This window comes from Rhincodon typus, chromosome 43 (assembly GCF_021869965.1).
Source record: "Rhincodon typus isolate 14 chromosome 43, sRhiTyp1.1, whole genome shotgun sequence".
Classification (NCBI taxonomy): Eukaryota; Metazoa; Chordata; class Chondrichthyes; order Orectolobiformes; family Rhincodontidae; genus Rhincodon; species Rhincodon typus.
Window position 1 is genome coordinate 843,006 of NC_063374.1, and position 24,197 is coordinate 867,202.

The following is a 24,197-nucleotide window of genomic DNA, read 5'->3' on the forward strand; positions in this document are numbered from 1 at the left end:
CATCAGAAAAGCTTTTCTGATGAAGGGTCTAGGCCCGAAACGTCAGCCTCTCTGCTCCTATGATGCTGCTTGGCCTGCTGTGTTCATCCAGCCCTGCACCTTGTTGTCTCGGATTCTCCAGCATCTGCAGTTCCTACTATCTCTATTCTATAATGTATGTTTGTCCATCCTGGGCATGGAGAAACATGAGAGAGTGTTATGAATTTGTCTCCTGGACTAACAGGAACGAATGTTGGAAAATCCTTTTACAGGGGGAGTAGAAGGAGAGGATTAACACACAGCAAACTGAAACAAAAAAACTTTAATCTTTAATCATCACTTAATTAATCTGGACCTGGATGTAATGCACCTTTGTTTGTAAGCACTGAGTTCTAAGTTTTTCCCATTAAGGGGAGAAAAGGATTCCCAATCTTCCTGTTGCCAATATCTTAAATTTGTCTGTAATTATGTTGCAATAAGCTAATGGGTACATCTTATCTGAATCAGTCATACACTGGCACACTTTTATCAAATCACCCCTCAGTCTCCGTTGCTACAAGGAGGATAACCCCAGTTTCACGAATCTTACCTTGTCACTAAAATTTGTCGTCCTTTAAAACATCCTGATAAATATCTTCTACACCCTTTCAAGGACCCCCACATCCGTCATAATGTGCTGTGATCACTGGCTTGTGCAGACTTATGTATTATGTGTTCACGTGGTTGACAGATTATCACATGCTGACAATTGTGTGGTGGCATCACAATTGCTCCTTAATATTTCTTCAACTTAGAGCTTTTTTTTTCTGACTCCTGTCCTTTTGATAATCAGTTGCAGACTCCAGCAGAGGATTCAAATATTGAAAACTAAAATTGCTTCAGATGTGAGTTTTTTTGTCAATTTACCTTCAGTTTAGACCTTTTGTCACTAGATTCTATTATGAGAGATGTTCCAAGGCTCTGGGCTGGTGTAACTCCCTTGCTGTAGATCCATTGCTATGCTTCAAGTTTGCCCTCCCTGGTCACCTCTGTCTAACTTCCCCTGCCTCTAATCATGCATGTATTTTAGTTCTGTTAGTATTTCACTGTTACTTTTGCTAACCTTATCTAAATGAGGTTTCCCTTGCTACCCATCCCCTGAAAATGTGCTGCAGCATTTTTATTCCCTGTAATTCTTTCTATACTTGGTGAAATGTTAATTTTGTTTATCTCTGCGCAGTTACCAGCAGACACTGCCTATCCAAAGATACACAAGGAGAAGATGATGTTTGACCCTCTTGAGTCACTGCAGTCCATGTGGTGAAGGTGCTGCCACACTGCTGTCGGGTAAGAAATTACATAAATTTCATTAAGGTGAAGGAGCAGTGGTGCATGTCTAGGTCAACAACACTAATTTTTATTCTAGAGGGCGGTGACGATGCTGATTGGCGGTTGGGGTGAAGATTTGCATCAGCGCAGTCACCACTACCAAACAGGGGTTTGTGGAGGAAGTGTTGTCAAGCTCTTGACCTTGTCCAATTGGTACAAGGTATTTGCTCCCTGTGTGGATGAGTAAAAGGGCTGTAGGGAGGGTGAGCCAACTGACCACTGCACTGTGGCACAGGAGGCCACTTGAGGGGGGAAGCAAAAAGAGAAGTGGTAGTTGTATAATCAGGAGAATAGACGGTATTCTTTGTAAGCAGGATCGAGAGTCTGCATGGTGTGTTGCCTGTTCGGTGCCAGGGTAAGGGATATCTCTGACCGGCTTGAAAGGATATTGGAGAGGGAGAGGGAGAGGGAGAGGGAGGGGGAGGATCCAGTTATTGCAGTCCACGTCAGAACAAACAACATAGGCAAGACTAGGAAAGGGGACCTATTCAGGGATTATCGGGAGCTAGGAACGAAATTAAAGAACAGGTCCTTGAGGGTTATAATCTCCAGTTTACTGCCTGAGCCACATGCAAATTGGCACAAGAATAAGGGAAGTAAAAATGTGGCTAAAGGAGTGGCGTGGGAGAGAGAAGTTCCTTTTCATGGGGCACTGACATCAGTACTGGAACAGGAGGGATCTGTACCACTGGAACAGTCTCCACCTGAACCGAGCTGGGACCAGTGTTCTAGCGAAAAGGACAAATAGGTTGGTCAACAGGACTTTAAACTCATAAGTTGGGGGGAAGGGATGGGTAAAACTTGCCCCAGTGGGGAACAAAACAGCAGGTTAACATCTGTAACAGTAGATTCCACTGTGTGGAAAAATATGAAAAAAATGACGGGAAAGGGGAATTCAGGAGAGGTTATTGAAGTCTCCAGCACAGACACAAATAGGACAGAGTGTTTGGAAAGGGTTAGGAATCAAACTTCAAGCACACTGGATAAACAAGTGACAATGAGAAGAGGGACGGTTAATACAGGACTGAAGGTGTTATATCTGAATGCACACAGTATAAGAAAGAAGGTAAATGAGCTTGTGGCGCAGATCAAAATTGGTAGATATGACATGGTGAGTATCATGGAGACATGGCTGCAAGGACCTGAATATCCAAGGATTTACATCTTATCGAAAAGACAGGCAGGTGGGCAGAGGGAGTGGGGTTGCCTTATTAGTATGAAATGAAATTAAATCAATAATAAGAAATGAATTAGGGTCAGATGGTATAGAATCTGTGTGCGTAGAGTTGAGGAACCGCAGAGGTAAAAAAACCATACTTGGAATTATGGATAGTAGGAACTGCAGATGCTGGAGAATCCGAGACAACAAGGTGCAGGGCTGGATGAACACAGCAGGCCAAGCAGCATCATAGGAGCAGTTTTGGGCCTAGACCCTTCATCAGAAAAGGGGGAGAGGAAGGGGGTTCTGAAATAAATAGGGAGAGAGTGGGAGGCGGATAGAAGATGGATAGAGGATAGGATAGATGGAGAGGAAACAAACAGGTCGAAGAGGCGGGGATGGAGCCAGTAAAGGTGAGTGGAGGTGGGGAGTTAGGGAGGGGATAGGTCAGTCCAGGGAGGACGGACAGGTCAAGGGGGCGGGATGAGGTTAGTCGGTAGGAGATGGGGGTGCGGCTTGAGGTGGGAGGAGGGGATAGGTGGGAGGAAGAACAGGTTAGGGAGGCGGGGATGAGCTGGACTGGTTTTGGGATGCGGTAGAGGGAGGGGAGATTCTGAAGCTTGTGAAATCCACATTGATACCATTGGGCTGCAGGGTTCCCAAGCGGAATATGAGTTGCTGTTCCTGCAACCTTCGGGTGGCATTGTTGTGGCACTGCAGGAGGCCCAGGATGGACATGTCGTCTGAGGAACGGGAGGGGGAGTTGAAATGGTTCGCGACTGGGAGGTGCAGTTGTTTATTGCGAACCGAGCGTAGGTGTTCTGCAAAGCGGTCCCCGAGCCTCCGCTTGGTTTCCCCGATGTAGAGGAAGCCACACCGGGTACAGCGGTGAACATCTGCTTGATGTGGAAAGTCTTCTTGGGGCCTATGATAGGGGTGAGGGAGGAGGTATGGGGGCAGGTGTCGCACTTCCTGCGGTTGCAGGGAAAAGTGCCGGGTGTGGTGGGGCTGGAGGGGAGTGTGGAGCGGACAAGGGAGTCACGGAGAGAGTGGTCCCTCCGGAAAGCAGATAAGGGTGGGGAGGGAAAGATGCCTTTGGTGGTGGGGTTGGATTGCAGATGGCGGAAGTGTCGGAGGATGATGCATTGGATCCGGAGGTTGGTGGGGTGGTACGTGAGGACGAGGGGGATTCTTTTTTGGCTCTTATTGCGTGGACGGGGTGTGAGGGATGAGTTGCGGGAGATGTGGGAAACACGGTTGAGGGCGTTCTCGACCACTGAGGGGGGGAAGTTACGGTCCTTGAAAAACGAGGACAACTGAGATGTACGGGAGTGGAATGCCTCATCCTGGGAGCAGATGCGGCGGAGGTGAACGAATTGGGAATAGGGGATAGCATTTTTGCAGGAAGGTGGGTGGGAGGAGGAGTATTCTAGGTAGCTGTGGGAGTCAGTGGGCTAGAAATGAATATCGGTTTCTAGGTGGTTGCCCAATATGAAGACAGAGAGGTCCAGGAAGGGGAGAGTGGTGTTAGAGATGGTCCAGGTAAACTTAAGGTTGGGGTGGAAGGTGTTAGTGAAGTGGATGAACTGTTCGAGCTCCTCGTGGGAGCACAAGGCGGCGCCGATACAGTCATCAATGTAATGGAGGAAGAGGTGGGGTTTAGGGCCGGTGTAGGTACGGAAGAGGGATTGTTCCACGTAACCTACAAAGAGGCAGGCGTAGCTTGGGCCCATGCGGGTAGCCATGCCACCCCCTTTGTCTGTAGGAAGTGGGAGGAATTGAAAGAGAAGTTGTTGAGGGTGAGGACGAGTTCGGCTCAGCGGATGAGGGTGTCAGTGGAGGGGGACTGGTTGGGCCTGCGGGACAGGAAGAAGCGGAGGGCCTTTAGGCCATCTGCATGGGGAATGCAGGCGTAGAGGGACTGGACGAGGTTTTGGGGACCGGGGAATTGGAAGTTCTAGAGGAGGTGGAGGGCGTGGGTGGTGTCACGGACATAGGTAGGGAGTTCCTGGACCAAGGGGGAGAAAATGGAGTCCAGATAGTTGGAGATCAGTTCGGTGGGACAGGAGCAGGCGGAGACAATGAGTCGACCAGGGCATTCAGGTTTGTGGATTTTGGGAAGGAGATAGTGTGGGGCAGTGCGGGGTTGGGGAACGATGAGGTTGGAGGCCGTGGGTGGGAAGTCACCTGAGGTGATGAGGTTGTGGATGATTTGGGAGATGATGGTTTGGTGCTCAGGGGTGGGATCATGATCAAGGGGACGGTAGGAGGAGGTGTCGGAGAGTTGGCGTCTGGCCTCGGCGATGTAGAGGTCAGTGCGCCATACTACAACTGCGCCTCCCTTGTCCGCGGGTTTTGTGGTGAGGTTGGGATTGGAGTGGAGGGAGCGGAGGGCTGCACGTTCTGCGGGGGAGAGGTTGGAGTGGGTGAGAGGGGTGGAGAGGTCGAGGCGATTGATGTCTCAACGGCAGTTGGAGATGAAGAGGTTGAGGGAGGTTAGGAGGCCTTGGGGTGGTGTCCAGGAGGAGGGGGTGTGTTGGAAGAGGGAGAAGGGGTCAGTAGAGGGAGGGTTAGGTTCACGGTTGAAGAAGTAAGCGTGGAGGCGGAGGCGGCGGAAAAACTGCTCTATGTCCAAGCGTGAGCGGTATTCATTGATCTGTGGGTGGAGGGGGACGAAGGTGAGCCCTTTGCTGAGGACTGACCGTTCATCCTCAGTTAGGGGGAGGTCTGGGGAGATGGTGAAGACTCGGCAGGGCTGGGTGCTAGTGTCCCCTCTGGAGCTGCTGGCTGTGGAGGTTGTGGGCGGAGCGACGTCGGCGTCAGCTGTCAGATTTCACAAGCTTCAAAATCTCCCCTCCCCCTACCGCATCCCAAAACCAGTCCAGCTCGTCCCCGCCTCCCTAACCTGTTCTTCCTCCCACCTATCCCCTCCTCCCACCTCAAGCCACACCCCCATCTCCTACCGACTAACCTCATCCCGCCCCCTTGACCTGTCCGTCCTCCCTGGACTGACCTATCCCCTCCCTAACTCCCCACCTACACTCACCTTTACTGGCTCCATCTTCGCCTCTTCGACCTGTTTGTTTCCTCTCCACCTATCCTCTCCTCTATCCATCTTCTATCCGCCTCCCACTCTCTCCCTATTTATTTCAGAACCCGCTTCCCCTCCCCCTTTTCTGATGAAGGGTCTAGGCCCGAAACGTCAGCCTTTCTGCTCATATACTTGGAATTATGTACAGGCCTCCAAACTGGGCACAAGATACACCGGGGAGATAGAAAAGGTATGTAAGAAAGGCAAAGTGATGGTGAACATGAGGGATTTCAATATACAGGTGGACTGGGAAAATTAGGTTGGTAGAGGATTGCAAGAAAAGGAATTTGTGGAATGTCTACGAGATGGCTTTTTAGAGCAGCTTGTGGTAGAGCCCACTAGGGAACAGGCAATACTGGATTTAGTGCTGTGCAATGAGGCAGACTTGATAAGGGAGCTTAAGGTGAAGGAACCCTTAGGAGGCAGTGATCATAATATGATTGAATTTACTCTGCAATTTGAGAGGGAGAAGATAGAATCAGAGGTAATGGTATTATAGCTGAACAAAGGCAACTTCAGAGGCATGAGGGAGGGCTGGGCAGCATTGACTGGGAGAGGAGCCTAGCAGGAAACACAGTGGAACAGCAATGACAGGAGTTTCTGGGAGTAATTCAGGAGACACAGCAAAAATTCACCCCTAGGAAAAAGAAACTTGGTACAGGGACAATGAGGCAACCATGGCTGACTAGTGAAGTCAGGGATAACATAAAATCAAAAGAGAAAGCATATAATGTGGCGAAGGGCAGTAGAAAACCAGATGATTGGGAAGCTTACAAAGACCAGCAGAGGCCCACAAAAAAGAAATAAGGAGGGGGAAGATTAAATATAAGGCTAAGCTAGCCAGTAATATAAGGGAGGACTGTAAGAGTTTCTTTAGATATATAAAGGGGAAAAGAGAGGCAAAAGTGGACATTGGACCGCTGGAAAATGATGCTGGAGAGATAGTAGTGGGGGACAAGGAAATTGCTGAGGTACTGAATAATTACTTTGCGTCAGTCATCACAGTGGAAGACACAAGTAATATCCCAAAAATTTGAGAGTCAGGGGGCAGAGCTGAGAATGGTGGCCATCACCAAGGAGAAGGTACTTGAAAAACAGAATGGCCTGAAGGTGGATAAACCACCAGGACCAGATGGACTACACCCCAGAGTTCTTAAGGAGGTAGCTGAAGAGATAGTGGAGGCGTTAGTGGTGATCTTTCAGGAATTGCTAGAGTCAGGGAGGGTCCCAGAGGACTGGAAAATTATTAACATGCCACTCCTGTTTAAAAAGGGAGAAAGGCAAAAGGCTGAAAATTACAGGCCAATTAGACTAACCTCAGTTGTGGGTAAGATTTTAGAGCCCATTGTGAAGGATGAGATTTCTGAATACTTGGAAGTGCATGGTAAAATAGGGCAAAGTTAGCAGGGCTTCATCAAGGGGAGGTCATGCCTGACAAATCTGTTAGAATTCTTTGAGGAAGTAACAAGCAGGTTAGACCAAGGAGAGTCACTACTTGGACATCAAGAAGGCCTTTGACAAGGTGCCGTACTGGAGGCTGCTGAGTAAGAGAAGGGCCCATGGTGTTAGTGGCAAGGTACTAGCACGGATAGAAGATTGACTGGCAGAAAGCAGAGAGTGGGGATAAAAGGGTCTTTCTCAGGATGGCAGCCAGTGACAAGTGGTGTTCCACAAGGGTCAGTGTTGGGAACACAACTTTTTACTTTATACATTAATGATCTAGATGAAGGAACTGAAGGCATTCTGGCTAAGTTTGCAGATGATACAAAGATAGATAGAGGGACAGGTAGTATTGAGGATGCGGGGAGGCTGCAGAAAGATTTGGACAGGTTAGGAGAGTGGGCAAAGATGTGGCAGATGGAGTACAACGTGGAAAAGTTTGAGGTCATGCACTTTGGTAAGAAGAATAGAAGCATGGACTATTTTCTAAATGGGAAGAAAATTAGAAGTCTGAAGTACAAAGAGACTTGGGAGTTCTAGTCCAGGATTCTCTCAAGGTAAACTTGCAGGTTAAGTCAGTAGTTAGGAAGGCAAGTGCAACTTTGGCATTTATTTTGAGAGGACTTGAGTATAAAAGCAGGGACATACTTCTGAGGCTCTATAAGGCTCTGGTCAGGCCACATTTGGAGTTTTGTGCGCAGTTTTGGGCCCCATATCTCAGGAAATATGTACTGGCCCTGGAACAGGTTCAGAGGAGGTTCACCAGAATGGTCCCAGGAATGAAAAACTTAACATATGAGAAGCATTTGAGGACTCTGGGTCTATACTCGATGGAGTTTAGAAGGATGAGGAGGGATCTAATTGAAACTTACAGAATACTGAAAGGCCTCAATAGAGTAGATGGTAGGATGATGTTTCCATTGGTAGGAGAGACTAGGACCCGAGGGCACAGCCTTAGAGTAAAGGGAAGACCTTTTAGAATGGAGATAAGGAGAAACTTCTTCAGCCAAAGAGTGGTGAATCTATGGAATTCACTGCCACAGAAGGCTGTGGAGGCCAGGTCATTGAGTACGTTTAAGACAGAAATAGATAGGTTCTTGATTGTCAAGGGGATCAAGGGGAGAAAGTGGGAGAATGGGGTTGAGAAACTTATCAGTCATGATTGAATGGCAGAGCAGACTCGAATGGCTGATTGGCTTAATTTCTGGTCTTATGTCTTATGGTGCATGTCCAGGTCACAACACTTTTAAAGAAATATAATGTCCCAAGGCATTTCACAGGAAATTTTTACAAAGCAGCGTTTGACATCAAGCCACATAAAGTTGTTTTAAGGCAGAAGTCTAAATATTTGGTCAAAAAGATATTTTTCAATTAGTACCTTAAAAGGAAAGTGAGATGGAATGGTTTAGGAGGGAATTCCAGAGCTTGGACCCAGTGAACTGAAAGAACAACCACCTATAATGGAGAGATTAGGTTATGGAATGCCTAAGAAACTGGAATTCCGTGAGTGCAGAGATCTCAATGGGTTGTAGGGCTGGAAGAGATTAGGAAGGATCACAGCCAAGGTGGAAAACCAGAGTGAAAATTTTAAATATGTCCATGCTTTGCAAATGGGAGCCTTTATAGGTCAATGAGCACAGACAATGATGGGTGAACAAGACTATGGGAGAGGAAGCACATTGGCAGCAGAGTTTTAAATGACTGGGAAGTTGAATGTTGGAGGCCAGCCAGGAATATGTTGAATTAAGTGTTGAGCTAACAAGGGAATAGAAGAGAGTTTCAGCAGCAGATGAGCTTAGATGAAACAAAAACAAAGTTGCTGGAAAAGCTCAGCAGGTCTGGCAGCATCTGTGAAGGAAAAAACAGAGTTAACATTTCGGGTCTGGTGACTCTTCCTCAGAACTGATAGCTTAGATGAGGTTGGAGTCAGGTGATGTCACTGAGGTGGAAATTGGCATTTTGGTGATGATGGGGGCATCACAGGGTGAAATATTTCACAATGCTGAGAACAGTCTAGTTCAGCCTCAGACAATTACAAGGGAGTGGGATGGAGTTGGTGGCTAGAAAGTAGAGTTTATAGCTGAGACTGAGACAATCACTTTGATCCTCCCAATATTTAAAGGGGGAAATTTCTGATGATCTAGACTGGAGGACTGTCAGGACTGTGTGCGAATTGGAGCTGATAATGTTCACGTTCACCTGTCACCTTTATCCTTCTCATTGGTGGAGGTTGACAATGTGGGAGATTCTTTTGAATTTCTGGTCAAATTGTAGAAAGATAAACTTTGTCTCCTTCACCCCTGCTTCTCCCAGCTCACTCCTTCACTCCGTCTCCCGTCCCATAAAGGTCAGAGGCTTGTGTAGATCCAGACCAAGTGGCAGATTTTCTTTCCTAAAGGGCAAGAGTGACACAGTTTCTGACAATTCAGCAGCTTACATGTGAATTTTTCCTGGAGCCAGTCCCACAAACGATCAGATTCATTCAGCTCCACTTCACAACCTGCCTTTGTATTTTGGTGGGTACTCACTCACTTTTTCTTTCTGTTTTGTCAATTTCACAGGATTTTTGAACATGGAAGAAAATAGCACTGTTCACCAATGCAGTCACACTGAGGAGCAACTGTTGAAATGTGGTGTCAGTGAGGAGGAATTCACTTACCAATCTGAGGTGGATACTCATCAATATACTCACACAAGGGAGAAGCCTTTAACTTGCTCTGTCTGTGGGAAAGGATTCACTCAGTCATCCAGTCTGCTGACACACCAGCGGGTTCACACTGGAGAAAGACCATTCAAATGCACAGACTGTGAAAAATGTTACAAACGCTCTGGAGATCTGATGTTTCATCAACGGGTTCACACCAATGAGAGACCCTTCAGGTGCTTTCACTGTGGGACTGGGTTCAGGCAATCATCTCAACTCACAGTGCATCAGCGAATTCACACTGGGGAGAGGCCATTCATCTGCTCCATGTGTGGGAAGGGGTTCACTCAGTTATCCCACGTGCTGAGACATGAGAGAGTTCACACTGGAGAGAGACCTTATAAATGCTCAGACTGCGGGAAATGCTATAAAAGCTCTGGGGAGCTGATGTCCCATCAACGTGTTCACACTGATGAGAGACCCTTCAGGTGCTGTCACTGTGGGACTGGATTCTGGCTGTCATTTGACCTGACTAAACACCAGCGAATTCACACTGGAGAGAGACCGTTCATCTGCTCTGAGTGCGGAAAGGGATTCAGTCAGTCATCTCAGCTCCTGACACACCAGCGAGTTCACACTAGGGAGAGACCATTTACTTGCTCTGAGTGTGGGAAGGGATTCACTCAATCATCTGACCTGCTGACTCACCAGCGAGTTCACACTGGAGAGAAGCCGTTCAATTGCTCCGAATGTGGGAAGAGATTTACTACATCATCGCACCTGCTGAGTCACCGGCGAATTCACCTGAAGCTACAGTGATGGGATTTTGCTGATGGTCACTTCCTGGAATGAACGGTGTTTGTTTGGTTCTGTTTCTACTGATGTTAATAAACTCCAGTCCAGTTATAGGTGTTAGAATTCTGCCTAGAAGTCAAATAAAGTACTTTGATGTTAAGTACGGTATGTTGAATCATTGTAATATCTGTACCATAAATTAGTTCCTTTTAAGGGGCTCTCCCTCTCCGTTTTTGCTCCAACTTCCCCTTCGACAACAAGCGAGGGGAACTCGTGGAGATTCTTTGTCACTAAGATTGAGATGATACTGCCTTCCCAATCCTGGGAAGCAACTGCTATCTGCTTTTTCCCTTACTTCCAGTCCCCACTGGGTCAAACTGTCTCTAAAGTTTTCCCTTGTCTGAGTCATGAACTCGCTTCTGTCTGCTCTCTCCTGTGCCTGCCCTGACACCATCTTGTTCTTGAAACCCCCTGCCGCCCCCCCACCCCAACACACACACACACACACACACATATGCACACACACATGCACACACACACACAAACTCTCCACGTTAGGTGACATTAATTGTTCTGTCTCATCAAGTACTGTCCCACTTTCCTTCAAATCTGCTGACATCACTGGTCTCCTCAAGAAAACAGTGCTTGTCTCCAAAGTCCTTGCAAGCCTCCTGTTCAATCTCTAACCTCCCTTCCCTATCCAAAATCTGAGTATTTTGTCACCTCTCAAATCCATTCCCAACCTCAGTTGAGCTGTCTGCCCGTTCCCAACAGCAAACTCGAATAAAGTCCCAAATGACTGTGATGGTGAGGAAGGTGAACTATCCCTCCATGTCCTTCTCAGTCTGTCTGTGGTTTTTGATACAGTTTACCACACCATCCTTCTGCAACTCCTGTTGTCCAGCAGGGTTCAGCAGCACTCTCTGGTTCCTTGTTTATAGATTAAATCGCAACCAGACTGTCATCTGCAATGAGTTCTCTTCCTGTTTCTGCACAATTACCTCATGTGTCCATGAGGATGTGACATTGGTCCCCTCTTATTTCTCATCCACATGCTTCCCCTCAAAGACATCTGAAGGTGTCAGGTTTCACGCATGTTGACAACACCACCTCCTCTCACACCGCCCATCCCACTTCTCGTAATCAAGTGGCAAAAATTTCCTCCAATTAAATACTGGGGCAGGTTGAAGCCACTGATTATCATCCTTGCTCCAAATTTCATTCCTGAGTAACTGTCTCCATCCTTCTCCCTGCCAAGTGGTGAGATACTAAACCAGCCTTGATTCAATAGTGACCTACAGATGAGTTGTTGACTAATATTCACGCCATTATAAATATCACTTCTTCCCACTTCTCTGACAACTCCACCCTTACCTCAGTTCATTTATTGCTTAAAATCTCTCTCTTTGCTTTTGTTCCCTCCAGACTGAACTATCCCAATGAACTCCTGGTTGATCTTCTACACTGGACCCCCTTGTCCCCTCTAGACTGGACTAGCCCAATAAACACTTGGCTGGCCTCCCACACTCGACCTTTAGACTGGAACATCTCAATGCAGTCCTGACCAACCTCCCACACTCATACATAAGAACATAGAATTAAAACAGGCCACTCAGCTCTTCGATCCTGTCCTACTATTCAATAACATCATGATTGATCTGATTTTAACCTCAACGCCACATTCCCGCATAGCCCAACAATCTTTCACCCCCATGATAATCAAGAATCTGTTTACATATGGAGAGGCACTGTGAAGCATACAGGAGGCACAGAGTGTGATGATTAGTAGCTTTAGAGAGGCAGTCAGACAGCAGGTGCAGTCAGGTAGATGGGTGACTGTCAGGAGAGGTATGAAGGTAGTGCAAGAGTCTCCTGTGCCTATTCCCCTCAAACAAATATACCGTTTTGGATGCTGTTGGGGGGATAGCCTCTAAGTGGAAAATAGTAGTGGTAACCACGTCTTGGGTATCACATTTGAATCTTCTGTTAATTGCAGGTTGTCAAGGTCCAAACGAGCAATTGTTATAAGAGTCACTCCAGTCAGGGGTACAGACAGGCAATTCTGCAGCCGTGAGCAAGAATTCAGGATGATGTGTTACCTCCCTCGTGTCAGGGTCGAGGACGTCTCGGAGCAATTGCAGCAAGTTGTCAAAGGGGAGAATGAGCAGCCGGAGGTTGTGGTACACATTGGTACAAACGACATAGCTAGAGAAAGGAATGAGGTTTTGCCGAAAGAATATAGGCAGTTACATAGGAAGTTAAAAAGCAGGACGCCAAAGGTGGTAATCTCTGGATTATTTCTGGTGCCAAGTGCTAGTGAGTGAAGGAATAGGGATATAGGGCAGATAAATGAGTGGCTGAGGAGATTGTGCAATGGGCAGGGATTCAGATTTTTGGATCACTGAGATATCTTCTGGGGCAGAAGAGACCTGTTTAAAGGGGATAGGTTTCACCTTAACTGGAGGGGGACCAGTATCCTGGTGGGGAGATTTGCTAATGCTACTCAGGAGCCTTTAAACTAGTGTGGGGGTTGGGGTGGTGGTGGTGGTGCAGAATCCTAAGCAGCAGTGAGAATAGAGAGAAATCTGAGGATGGTTTGGAAGTTAAAGAGAGCAAGTTAATTAGACAAGGAGACAAGAGAACATGGTAGCTCTGAAGAATTAAACTGCATTTATTTCAATGCAAGAGATCTGACAGGTAAGGCGGATGACCTCGGCATGTATGGGAACATGGGACTGTGATATCATAACAATTACAGAAACATGTCTGAGGGAGTGACAGGACTGGCAGCTCAATAGGGTTATAATAGTAGGGGATTTTAACTTTCTAAACCTTGCCTAGGACTGCCATATTGTAAGGTATTGGATGGGGAGGAATTTGTTAAATATGTTCAAGAAAATTTTCTTGGGAGGCAGTATGTTCCTGTTTGAGTGAAGGGTAAGGTTGTTTGGAGCAGTTAACAATGATGACTAGAGAATTGAGGCTGTGGTCAAGAGGCATATGTCAGGTATAAACAACTGGGATCAAGAGAATCTCTTGAAGAATATAAGGAGAGTAGGGGGCATTCTTAAGAGGGAAATCAGGAGGGCAAAAAGGGAATATGATATAGCTTTGGCAGATAAGATTAAGGATAATCCAAAGAATTCTACAAGAACATTAAGGGCATTGTCTGTGTGTGGAACCACAGGAGATGGGAGAGATACTAAACGAATATTTTGTGTCAGTATTTACTGTTGAGAAAGACATGGAAGCTGGAGAACACAAAGAAATAAATATTGATGTCTTGAAAACAGCCAATATTACAGAAGAGGAGGTTCTGGAGGTCTAAAAAGCATGAAGATAAATAATGTCCAGGACCTGATCAACTGTATCTCAGGATAATTTAGGAAGCTAGAGAAGAAATTGCAGGGCCTATAGCAGAGATATTTGTATTATCTACAGCCACATGTGAGGTGCCAGAAGACTAGAGGGTGGCTAATGTTGTGCCTTTCTTTAAGAGAGGCTGCAAGGAGAAGCATGGGAACTATAGACTTGTGAGTGACATCAGTGGTAGGTAAGTTGTTGGTGGAGATTCTGAGAGACAGGATTTACACACATTTGCAGAGGCAAGGACTGATTAGGGATAGCATATCTTTGTGCATGGGAAATTGTGTCTGACAAACTTGATTGAGATTTTTGAGGCTGTGGCCAAGAAAATAGATGAGGGCAGAGAGGTAGACATTGTCTACATGGGCTTTAATGAGGCCTTTGACAAGGTTCTGCATGGTAGACTGCTTAGTAAAGTTAGATCACATGAGATTCTAGGACAGCTTGTCAATTGGATACAAAATAGCTTGATGGTAAGACACAGAAGATAGTCATGGAGGGTTGCTTTTTCATTCTCGAGGCCTGTGACCAGCAGTGTTCCACAGGGATCAGTGCTAGGTACACTACTGTTTGTCATTTATATAAATGATTTGGATGAGAATGCAGGAGGCTTCGTTAGTAAGTTTGCAGATGACACCAAAATTGATGGTGCAGTAGACAGTGAAGAAGGTTGTCTAAGATTACAAAGGGATCTTGATCTAATTGAGCCAATGGGCTGAGGAGTGACAGATGGAGTTTAATTTAGATAAATGTGAGGTGTTGCATTTTGGTAAGACGAACAAGGGCAAGATCTACACAGTTAATGGTAGGGCCCTGGGGAGTGTTGTCGAACAGAGAGACCTAAGGGTTCAGGTACATAGCTCCTTGAAAATTACATCATAAGTAGATAGGGTGGTAAAGAAAGTGTTTGGCATGCTTGCCTTCATTGCTCAGACCATTAAGTATAAGAGTTGGGACATCGTGTTGAGGTTGTACAGGATGTTGGTGAGGCCACTTGAGAAAGGATATTTATAAATTAGAAAGTGTGCAGAAAAGATTTACAAATATGTTATCAGGACTGGTGGGCTGGGACTTATTTCACCGGAGTGTAGGAAGTTGAGGGTAACCTTTTAAAGTTTTATAAAATCGTGAGAGGCATAGACAAGGTGAATAGCAAGGGCCTTTTCCCCGGGGCAGGGGAGTTCAAAACTACGCATAATTTTAAGGTGAGAGGAGAAAAGGGACATGAAGGGCAACTTTTACACATAGAGGATGGTTCATATTTGGAATGAACTGCCAGAGGAAGTGGTAGATGCAGGTACAGTTAGAATATTTAAAAGACATTTTGATATGAATAAGAAAGGTTTAAAGGGATATGGGCCAAACACAGGCAAATGGAACTAGTTTAGTTTGGGAAACTTGGTTGGCATGGATGAGTTGGACCAAAGGGTCTGTTTCCATTCTGTGCCTTAAAAATATCTAAAGATTAAATTTGAGGAATGGTATTCCAAAGACATGCACCCTTTACAAGAATTTATTTTTCCTTAAGTGGATTACTCATTGTTTTCAAACCGTGACCCCCTCTAGTTCTAGAAGAAATAACCTTTTTATATCCACTCGGTCAAGTCCCGTCAGGATATTACATGACTCAATTAAGCCACCTGTCACTCTTCTAAAGTACGGAAGATACAGGCCAGGCCTGTCTAGCCTGTCCTCATAAGGCAACTCCACAATCTTGAGCTCATCCAAAACTCTTCGGCCATGTCCTAACACAGAACAAATCCTATTCAGATAGCATGCAATGTTCTCTAGAGCTCCCAACCTCATCTCAAATTCAATATTCTTACCATTGTTTTCAATTCCTTTAGCCCCAGACCCAAGATATCTACCCTCTTTAATGCCTACATTTTGCATAACCGATATTTTGTTTGCTCCACAATTGGTAGCTGTACTTCCAGCTGCTGGAGTCCCTTGCTGTTTAATTCTGTTCCTGAACACTCCACCTCTCTGCACCACCTCCCCACCAACCCCTCTTAAGATCCCTAAAAATTTACTTTTTTAAGCAGGCTTTTTTTCCCTTCTGCCCTCATTTCTTCATTTGTGGCTCTGCAGTTTTGTTTGATAACTCTCGGTAGGAGGGTTTACTGTGGTGAAAGTGCAATATGAAGGGGAGATGCAGTTGGATGTGATAAAAAAAAGCAGCAACACCACCAGAATCCAATTCCTGTGACCCCTTGTAAACTTACAGGTGTGTCAGCAGCTGGATGTCTGATTGAATCCTTCCTGCACGTGTGACTGCACCATTGTGTGTCTGGCTCAGGTGGGTAACTGTATCCCTGACATTATCCTGATATTTCCACAGATTCTCCATAGTGTAGGTATATTTTGACTCTCCTGGCTGGACGATCAGAATCTAATGCAATACACAGAAAATATCCACATGGTTTCTCTCCACCATGATTGGTGCAATTTTTGTCAGACCATGCAACTGATTTTCCAAAAGCATGAATTAACTTATTTCCCATATCAGAGCAAACGTTTCTTCTTCGATAACCACAATACATGTCTGAAATGATTGTGTTAGAGAGTTTTGGTTTGAGTTTTGTCTGCCAGTCCAATCTTCCTAATATTTTTAGTCAGAGTTTATAAAAGCTGACTGTGCAGTTGCAGTATAGAAAGTAATAATAGACAATCCTCATTTTGGAAGCATTTGTTCTCCACTAGTTGTTTGTGAATGCTGTCCACCCACCTCTCAAGGTTTTCTCTGTCACAGAATCCTCATTGATGTTCCCCAGAAATGGAAACCTCTTCTTTATTGTCTCTGTTGGGAACCATTCTCCACTCGCTAACACTGACAGGGGGCCTTACTCCCGGGTCTTGTCCCAGGACGTAGAGAGGAAAGAGCCACATAGCTGCTGACATGGAATCAAGGTTGCAGTGTTCCCACCTATTCCTGGGCCAGACTGGTTCTATCACTCCCTCCTCTATCTCTCCCTGTGCTACCATTGCCACTGCTTACTGGAACAGGTACCCAATCATATAAGTCTTCGGGCACAGAAGGAAGACATTCAGCCCAACATGCTTGTACCAGCTCTCCAAATAGGCATCATCACCTAGCATCAATCTTCTGCTTTTTCATCATACCTTAGCATGTTATTTTTATCCAAATAATCATCCAGTCCTTGTGGAGACAAAGTCCAACCTTCATATTGAGAATGCGTTCCACCCTGTGGTGTGCCATAATCACCGTGCTAAATGGGAAAGACTTTGAAGAGATGTAGCAACTCAAGACTGGGCATCCACCAAGCACTGTGAGCCATCAACAGCAGCAGAATTGTATTCCAACACATTTTGCAACCTCATGGCCTGCCACATTCCCACTCAACCATTGCCATCATGCCAAGAGATCAACTCTGGTTCAATGCAGAGTGCAGGACAGCATGCCAGCAGCAGCACCAGGCATACCTAAAAGTAAGGTGTAAGCCTGGTGAAGCTACCAAACAGGACCACTTGCATGCCGCATAGCATAAGCACCAAGAGCTAAGAGCTTAGACAGAGCTAAGTGATCCCACAACCGATGGATATATAAGCTCTGCAGTCGTGAATGATGGTGGACAATTAAACAACTCACTCAAGGAAGAGGCTTCACAAATATCTCCATCTTCAATGATGGGAGAGCCCAGTACGTCAGTGCAATCTTTAGCCAGAAGTGCCAAGTGATGATCCATCTTGGCCTCCTCCAGTGGTCCCCAGCATCACAGATGTCAGTCTTCTGCCAATTCAATTCACTTCACATAGGATCAAGAAGTGGTTGGAGGCACTGGATACTGCAAAGGGAAAGAGCCCCTACAACATTCTGATAATACTGCTGAAAGTTGTGCTCCAGAACTTGTCACTCGCATAGCCAAGCTCTTCCAGTACAGTTACAACACTGGCATCTACCCGACAATGTGAAAAGTTACCCAGGTATGTTCTTACATAAAAGGCAGAACAAATCCAACCCAGACAATTACCACCTCATCAGTTTAACCTCAATCATCAGTAACGTGATGGAAGGTGTCATCAACAGTGCTATCAAGCAGCACCTATTCAGCAATAACCTGCTCAGTGATGCCCATTTACATTCCTCCACAGCCATTCAGCTCCTGACCTCATTGCAGCCTTGCTTAAAATACAAACAAAAGAGCTGAATTCCAGAGGTAAGTTAAGAGTGACAGGCCTCAACATCAAGGCCACATTTGACCAAGTGTGGCATCAAGGAGTCCTAGCAAAAGTGGAATCAAAGGGGCAATCTCTCCACAGGTTAGAGTCACACCTGGCACATAGGAAGATTACTGTGTTTGTTGGAGGTCAGATATCTCAGCTCTAGAACATCTCTGCAACAATTCCTCAAGGTAGTGAACTAGGTCCAGCCATCTTCAGCTGCTTCATCAATGCCTTCCCTCCATAATGTCAGAAGTGCATATGTTCACCATGATTGCATAATGTTCAGCACCATTCGTGATTCCTCAGATACTGAAGCAGTCCATGTTCAAACGCAACAAGTCCTGGACAATATCCAGGCTTGGGCTGAAAAGTGGCAAGTAACATTCATGCCACAAAAGTGCATGTCAATGACCATTTTCAATAAGAGACAATCTAACCACAGCCCTTTGATATTCAATTGTGTTACCATCACTGAATCCCCTACTATTGACATTCTGGGAGTTATCATTGGTAAGAAACCCAACCGGACTAGTCATATAAATACAGTATCTACAAGAGCAGGTCATAGGCTAGGAATACTGTAGTGAATAACTCATCTCCTGACTCCTCAAACTCTGTCCACTATCTACAAAGCACAAGTCAGGACTGTGATGGAATACTGTCCACCTTCCTGGATGAGTGCAGCTCAAAGAACACTCAAGAAGCTTGACACCATGCAGGACAAAGCAGCCTGCTTAATTGGCACCACATCCATAAGCATCCTTTCCCTCCACCACCGATGTCAGTAGCAGTAATATGTTCTATCTACAAGATAGACTACAGAAATCCATCAAAGGTCCTTAGACAGCACCTCCCAAGCCCACAATCACTTTCATCTCGAAGGACAAAGGCAACAGATACATGAAAACATCACCACCTGCACGTTCCCCTCCAAGCTGGAAATATATCACTGTTCCTTCACTGTCACTGGGTCAAGATCCCTCCCTAAGGGCATGGGTGGGTCTATGTTGACATGGATGTGAACTACAATGGTTCAAGAAGGCAGCTCACCAGCTCCTTCTCAAGGGCAACTGGGGATGGGCAAAAAATGCTGACCAGCCAGCAATGCCCACACGCTACAAGAGAATTAAGAAATCAGGGCTCATCTGAGATTCTAACACAGCACTGCTCATATTTCTTGGTGAAACGCATTTCCAAAGTAAGAATTACATCCCAGATTAACAAGCCAACTATAATGTAACTAGGAATGGTATAATCCACCAGTTCAATGATGAGCAAACTTTCTTGGTTTATTTCAATGGGCCCCTTATAAAAGTGGTGAATGTCACTAGAAAGCAAAGCAAATTTTTGTTCAGCTGCTTCAATAAGGCTGGAACAGTTGTTTTGATGTGAGTATGTGGTAAGCAGCAATTCACTAAAGGTGGAACTCTTAACTTGACAAGTGGATTACAGTTTATCATGCTGCTGTCATAGAGTCATAAAGGTCTGCGCATAGAAAAAGGCCCTTTGGCCCATCAAGCTTGCACAGATCAAAAACAGCCACACAACTATTCTCATCCCATTTTCCAGCACTTGGCCCATAACCTTGGATGCCTTTCAAGTGCACATATAAATACATCTTAAATGTTATGAGTGTTTCTGCCTCACCACTCTCATAGGCAGTGAGGCTCCAAGGAAGACAACCCCAGTCCATGTAATCTCTCTTTATAACCAAAACTCTCCAGTCCAGGTAATATCCTGATAAATCTCCTTTCTGCCCTCTTCAGCACAATCACATCTCTCCTATAATGTGGATTCCAGAACTGCACACAATACCTTAGCTGTGCCCTAACCGAAGTTTTATACAATTCCAGCATCACCTTCCTGTTCTTAAACTCTAACCCATATGCCTTCTTAACCACTTTAGCTACCTATGTTAATGCACCAGCGGACATACACACTGAAGTCCCTCTGGTCCTCGATGCTTTCCAGGGTTCTACTCTTCATTATGTATCCTCTTGTCTTGTTTATCCTGCCTAAGTACATCCCCTCACGCCTTTCTGTATTGAATTCCACTTGCCACAGAAGTCCTCATCGCCTGTCTGGAAGTAGCCTGCACATTGTAGCTTCACTTCTACAACTTCCCCTTGATAATCTGCAGGGAGGTCCTTCGAGCAGTAGTGCTGTCCCATTCCAGACATTCAGCTCTCACTGGAAGCCAGCATCATTCAGTTAGGCAGCATTCTGGACTGCTCCCTTCGATCCACATAGCTGACGGTTTCCACTCACCTCATTTGCCTTCCACAGTTCAAGTTTTTTCTCGGCATTGTTACAATTTATCTGTCCTGCCAGGGGCTGGGATGCTGCGCGGTTCCGAAGAGTCACACAGGGCTCGAAATGCTAACTTTGTTTCTTTACTCCACAGGTGCTGCCAGATCTGCTGATGTCTCCAGCATTTTCTATTTTTGTAAAAACCGAAAAAACTGTGGATGCTGTAAATCAGGACAAAAACAAAGTTGCTGGAGAAGCTCAGTAGATCTGGCAGCACCTGTGAAGGAAAAAACAGAGTTAACGTTTCAGGTCTGGTGACCCTTCCTCAGAACTGATGGTGGCTGGGAAAACGTCAGTTATATGCAGAAAATAGGGAGGTGGGTGGGGTAGGGAGTAAGCTATAGGATAGAGCGCAAAGAGAGAGAAAGACAGTTGGACAGACAAAGGAGTTGCTAACGATCAGGCTGGGAGGGTGAATAGTTGTTAATGGGGACTGTTAGTGACTAACAACAGGGGGTGTATAATGGCAGGCTATGTGGTAACAAGGCCTGGTGTGTGGGTTAGGGGGCTGGGACATGGGACAGTTTAGGCCCTAAAATTATTGAACTCAATATTGAGTCCGGAGGGCTGTAGGGTCCCCAAGCAGAAAATGAAGTGTTGTTCTTCCAGCTTGCGTTGGGTTTCGCTGGAACACTGCAGCAAGCCAGAGACAGAGATGTTGGCCAGGGAGCAGTGTGGTGCGTTGAAGTGGTAGGCAACTGGCAGTTTAGGGTCTTTTTTGCGAGCAGAACGTAGATGTTCTGCGAAGCGGTCGCCAAGTCTGCACTTCGTTTCCCCAATGTAGAGGAGACCACATTGTGAGGAGCGAATGCAGTAGACTAGATTCTGGGAAGTGCAGGTGAAGTGTTGCTTCACCTGGAAGGTATGTTTGGGCCCTTGGATACTGGGGAGGAAGGAGATAAACGGGCAGGTGTTGCACCTTTGCCGGTTACAGAGGAAGGTGCTGTAGGGCTGTGGGGAGGTGTTTGGGGTGAAGGAAGTGTGGACCAGGGTGTCCCGGAAGGAACAGTCCCTGCGGAAGGCGGACAAGGGTGGGGAATATGTGTCTGGTGATGGCATCTCACTGGTGGTGGCAGAAATAGTGATGATGACGCCATATTTTTGTATCAGGTTTCATTTACTCGGATGCTGCTGCCCAGATAGGATAAGTGGAGTTGTTTAAAAACAAACACAGAGAATGCTGGAGAAACTCAGCAGGTTTGAAAGTATCTATGGAGCAAGAGAAAGAGAGGGTTTATTTCAAAGTTTTCAGAATTTGAGAATGAATTACACACAAGCAGGGTGTAAAGTGGCAAAGCCAAATTTATAAAAGCAAATCCGAGCCAGGTAGGAGTCGAACCTACAATCTTCTGATCCGTAGTCAGACGCGTTATCCATTGCGCCACTGGCCCTGGCGATAGCTGCTATTCGAATGAGTCATCTCCTACAGAGATAAGTTGAGAATTATTCTGAAATTGAAAATATTTTTTGTCATCACTACAATAAAAACAAATTACTGTGGATACTGGAGACGTGATATAAAAACAGAAAGTGCTGGAGAAACAGCATCAGTGGAGAAAGTCTTGCTTTTTCGGAACTGAAGGGGTATACAAAAAGGGATTTTTAAAATACTCTGCCTTTGAGGCAATTAAGCGAGAAAAATGTGTTTGAAACAAACAGGACTGGAGAAATTTGTACTATTGGGAATCAAGCACACAGCAGCTCCTTCTCAACGGCATCGATTTGCAAGTGAATCCACAGAGCGTGTGCTCAGAATGACTCCGAAGGAAGTTCAGGAAGGGTTATGGCTGTTTGGAAGTGGCTGTACGGTACCAGAAAATTGACTGAGCGGGGAAGGGGAGACGCTTTCACGGGCACTATGTGCGATAAGGGAAGAGCGCACACCATGAGGAAGCTGTTCTTGAAAACCATTGCCGTTTGTCACTCCTCAGACCGGCAGTGCAGGTTTCTGGTACACGCTTTTGGACAGAAGCAGACGGTAGGTAGCTGAAGCAACACAGCAGGCCAGGCAGCATCAGACGAGCAGGAAAGTTGACGTTTCGGGTCGGGACTGCTGTATTCCTCCAGCTCCACACTGTGTTACCTCTGACTCCAGCATCTGCAGTTCTTACTATTTCTGAGCAGACGGTGAAAATGCGCTCAGTTTTACAAACAGCACCTACTGCAGGCACAAGCTAAGCAGTGTCAATAGGACTCTTGAAAAGCAGCTGTCTGCTTCCCTCCAATGGTTGGCTTAATCGGACCTGAAATTAAAAATCTGACTGATTTAAATATTACTGCTCCATCGTGTTGCCCTATTTGTGAAGCCGTTAGGCGTGTGCGTGTCTCTGCACGGAATTATCTGAGGAAAAAGAAACATAAAAAAGCTAGTTGACATGCAGAGCGTTAGTTGAATAAGATGTTCTTTTCTCTTTCTTCCTCATTCAATTCTTGAAGGAATCAAAAGGATTGTGGTGATTCCTCACTATAAACTAGCTCCTTCTAACAAACAATCAGTACGTAATCACACCCAGAGTGAAGATACAGGATCTGGATGATAGTGACATATAGGAAAAGTGAGAATTCAAACAGTGTAAAAAAAAGCAGCATTGGAACACAAGGACAAGGTACGGTTTCATGCCCGAGAAAGAGGTTTATGGACTGACACAGAGTCAAATACACAAATAGAATGAAGTAGAAGCTCAAAATGCTACATCATGTAACACAGTGACCATTACGGAGATAGTAGGAGACATGGCCAGAAGCTAGTCACAACTGGAACAGGATTAACACCCAGTTAATACTGTACTGAATTTAAAAAGGACAAAGCACCTGGGAAAGGACGAATGCTACCTTTATTGGTGCATTAGTGAGAAAGGATTATAGATAATTGAAAACATTCTGTGGACATTCCATTGTTAGGATTGATGAAACAGGAGAGTTTTTAAACTGTAATTGTTACTTTGCAAGGCTCGCCTGAGTCAAGTAATGAAATGGCACAGTATACTCATTTAGAGGTTAGGCAGTTTACAATAAAATTTTAATGGGAGTCCTACATTTTCTTAAATTTGGACAAGCATCAGAGACCAGCCATTTCCAGAAATTGCATCTTTTATTTTGAGTTTCTCTCTAATCTACAACAAAGATCTCTGACAGCTCTCCTCACCTATGAGACTCACCTTCTACTTCACTGATCCTATTCCCACCAAGCTTATTCACACTGATACACCAGAAAATATAACTCTACAGCAAAAATAAGACACTTGGCCTCTCAAACCTGCTCTGCCATCTATAATATCACGGCTGATCTGATTGTGATCTCAGCTTTACTTCCTGTGTGGCCAAATTCCACCCCAACTGCATTTACAATATTGCTGACGACACCACTGTTGAGGTTGGATCTCAAACAATGACTAGACAGAATACAGGAAAGAGATTGAGTGCTTAGTGGCACGGAGTGAAGACAACAATTTATCCAACAACATCAGCAAAAGGAAGGAACTGGTCATTTACTTCAGGAAGTGGAGTGGAGCATGTGCCCCTGTCTGCATCAGTGGTACTGAGGTGAAGGTGGAAGAGTACCAAGATCCAGGGAGCAATGATCACCAACAATCTGTTGTGGTCCACCTGTGTCAACGTAACAATCATGAAATCACAACAACATCTCTACTTCCTCAGGTGGCTAAGGAAATTCAGTATGTCCACAAGTACTCTTACGAATTTCTATAGATGCACCATAGAAAACATCCTATCTGGATGCATGAGAGACAACAAGGTGCAGAGCTGGATGAACACAGCAAGCTAAGCAGCATCATAGGAGCAGAAAGGCTGACGTTTCGGGCCTAGACCCTTCATCAGAAATGCATTTCTGATGAAGGGTC

General features: G+C 45.6%; 1 protein-coding gene and 1 non-coding gene across 2 annotated transcripts in view; one reads left to right on the forward strand and one right to left on the reverse strand.

The window, feature by feature from the left end:
* Positions 1-10,600, forward strand: part of LOC109917697 (zinc finger protein 271-like) — a 41,097-nt gene extending 30,497 nt beyond the window's left edge. Inside the window, exon 3 of the mRNA XM_048619603.1 lies at positions 9,599-10,600. Coding sequence (XP_048475560.1) covers positions 9,599-10,500 — 902 coding nt within the window. The 3' untranslated portion in view covers positions 10,501-10,600. The remainder of the gene's footprint in view (positions 1-9,598) is intronic.
* An 11,055-nt stretch (positions 10,601-21,655) lies between these two features.
* On the reverse strand, positions 21,656-21,728 carry trnar-acg. The gene has a single exon. It is a non-coding gene; the product is annotated as a tRNA-Arg (tRNA).
* Between the last annotated feature and the right edge of the window lie 2,469 nt (positions 21,729-24,197).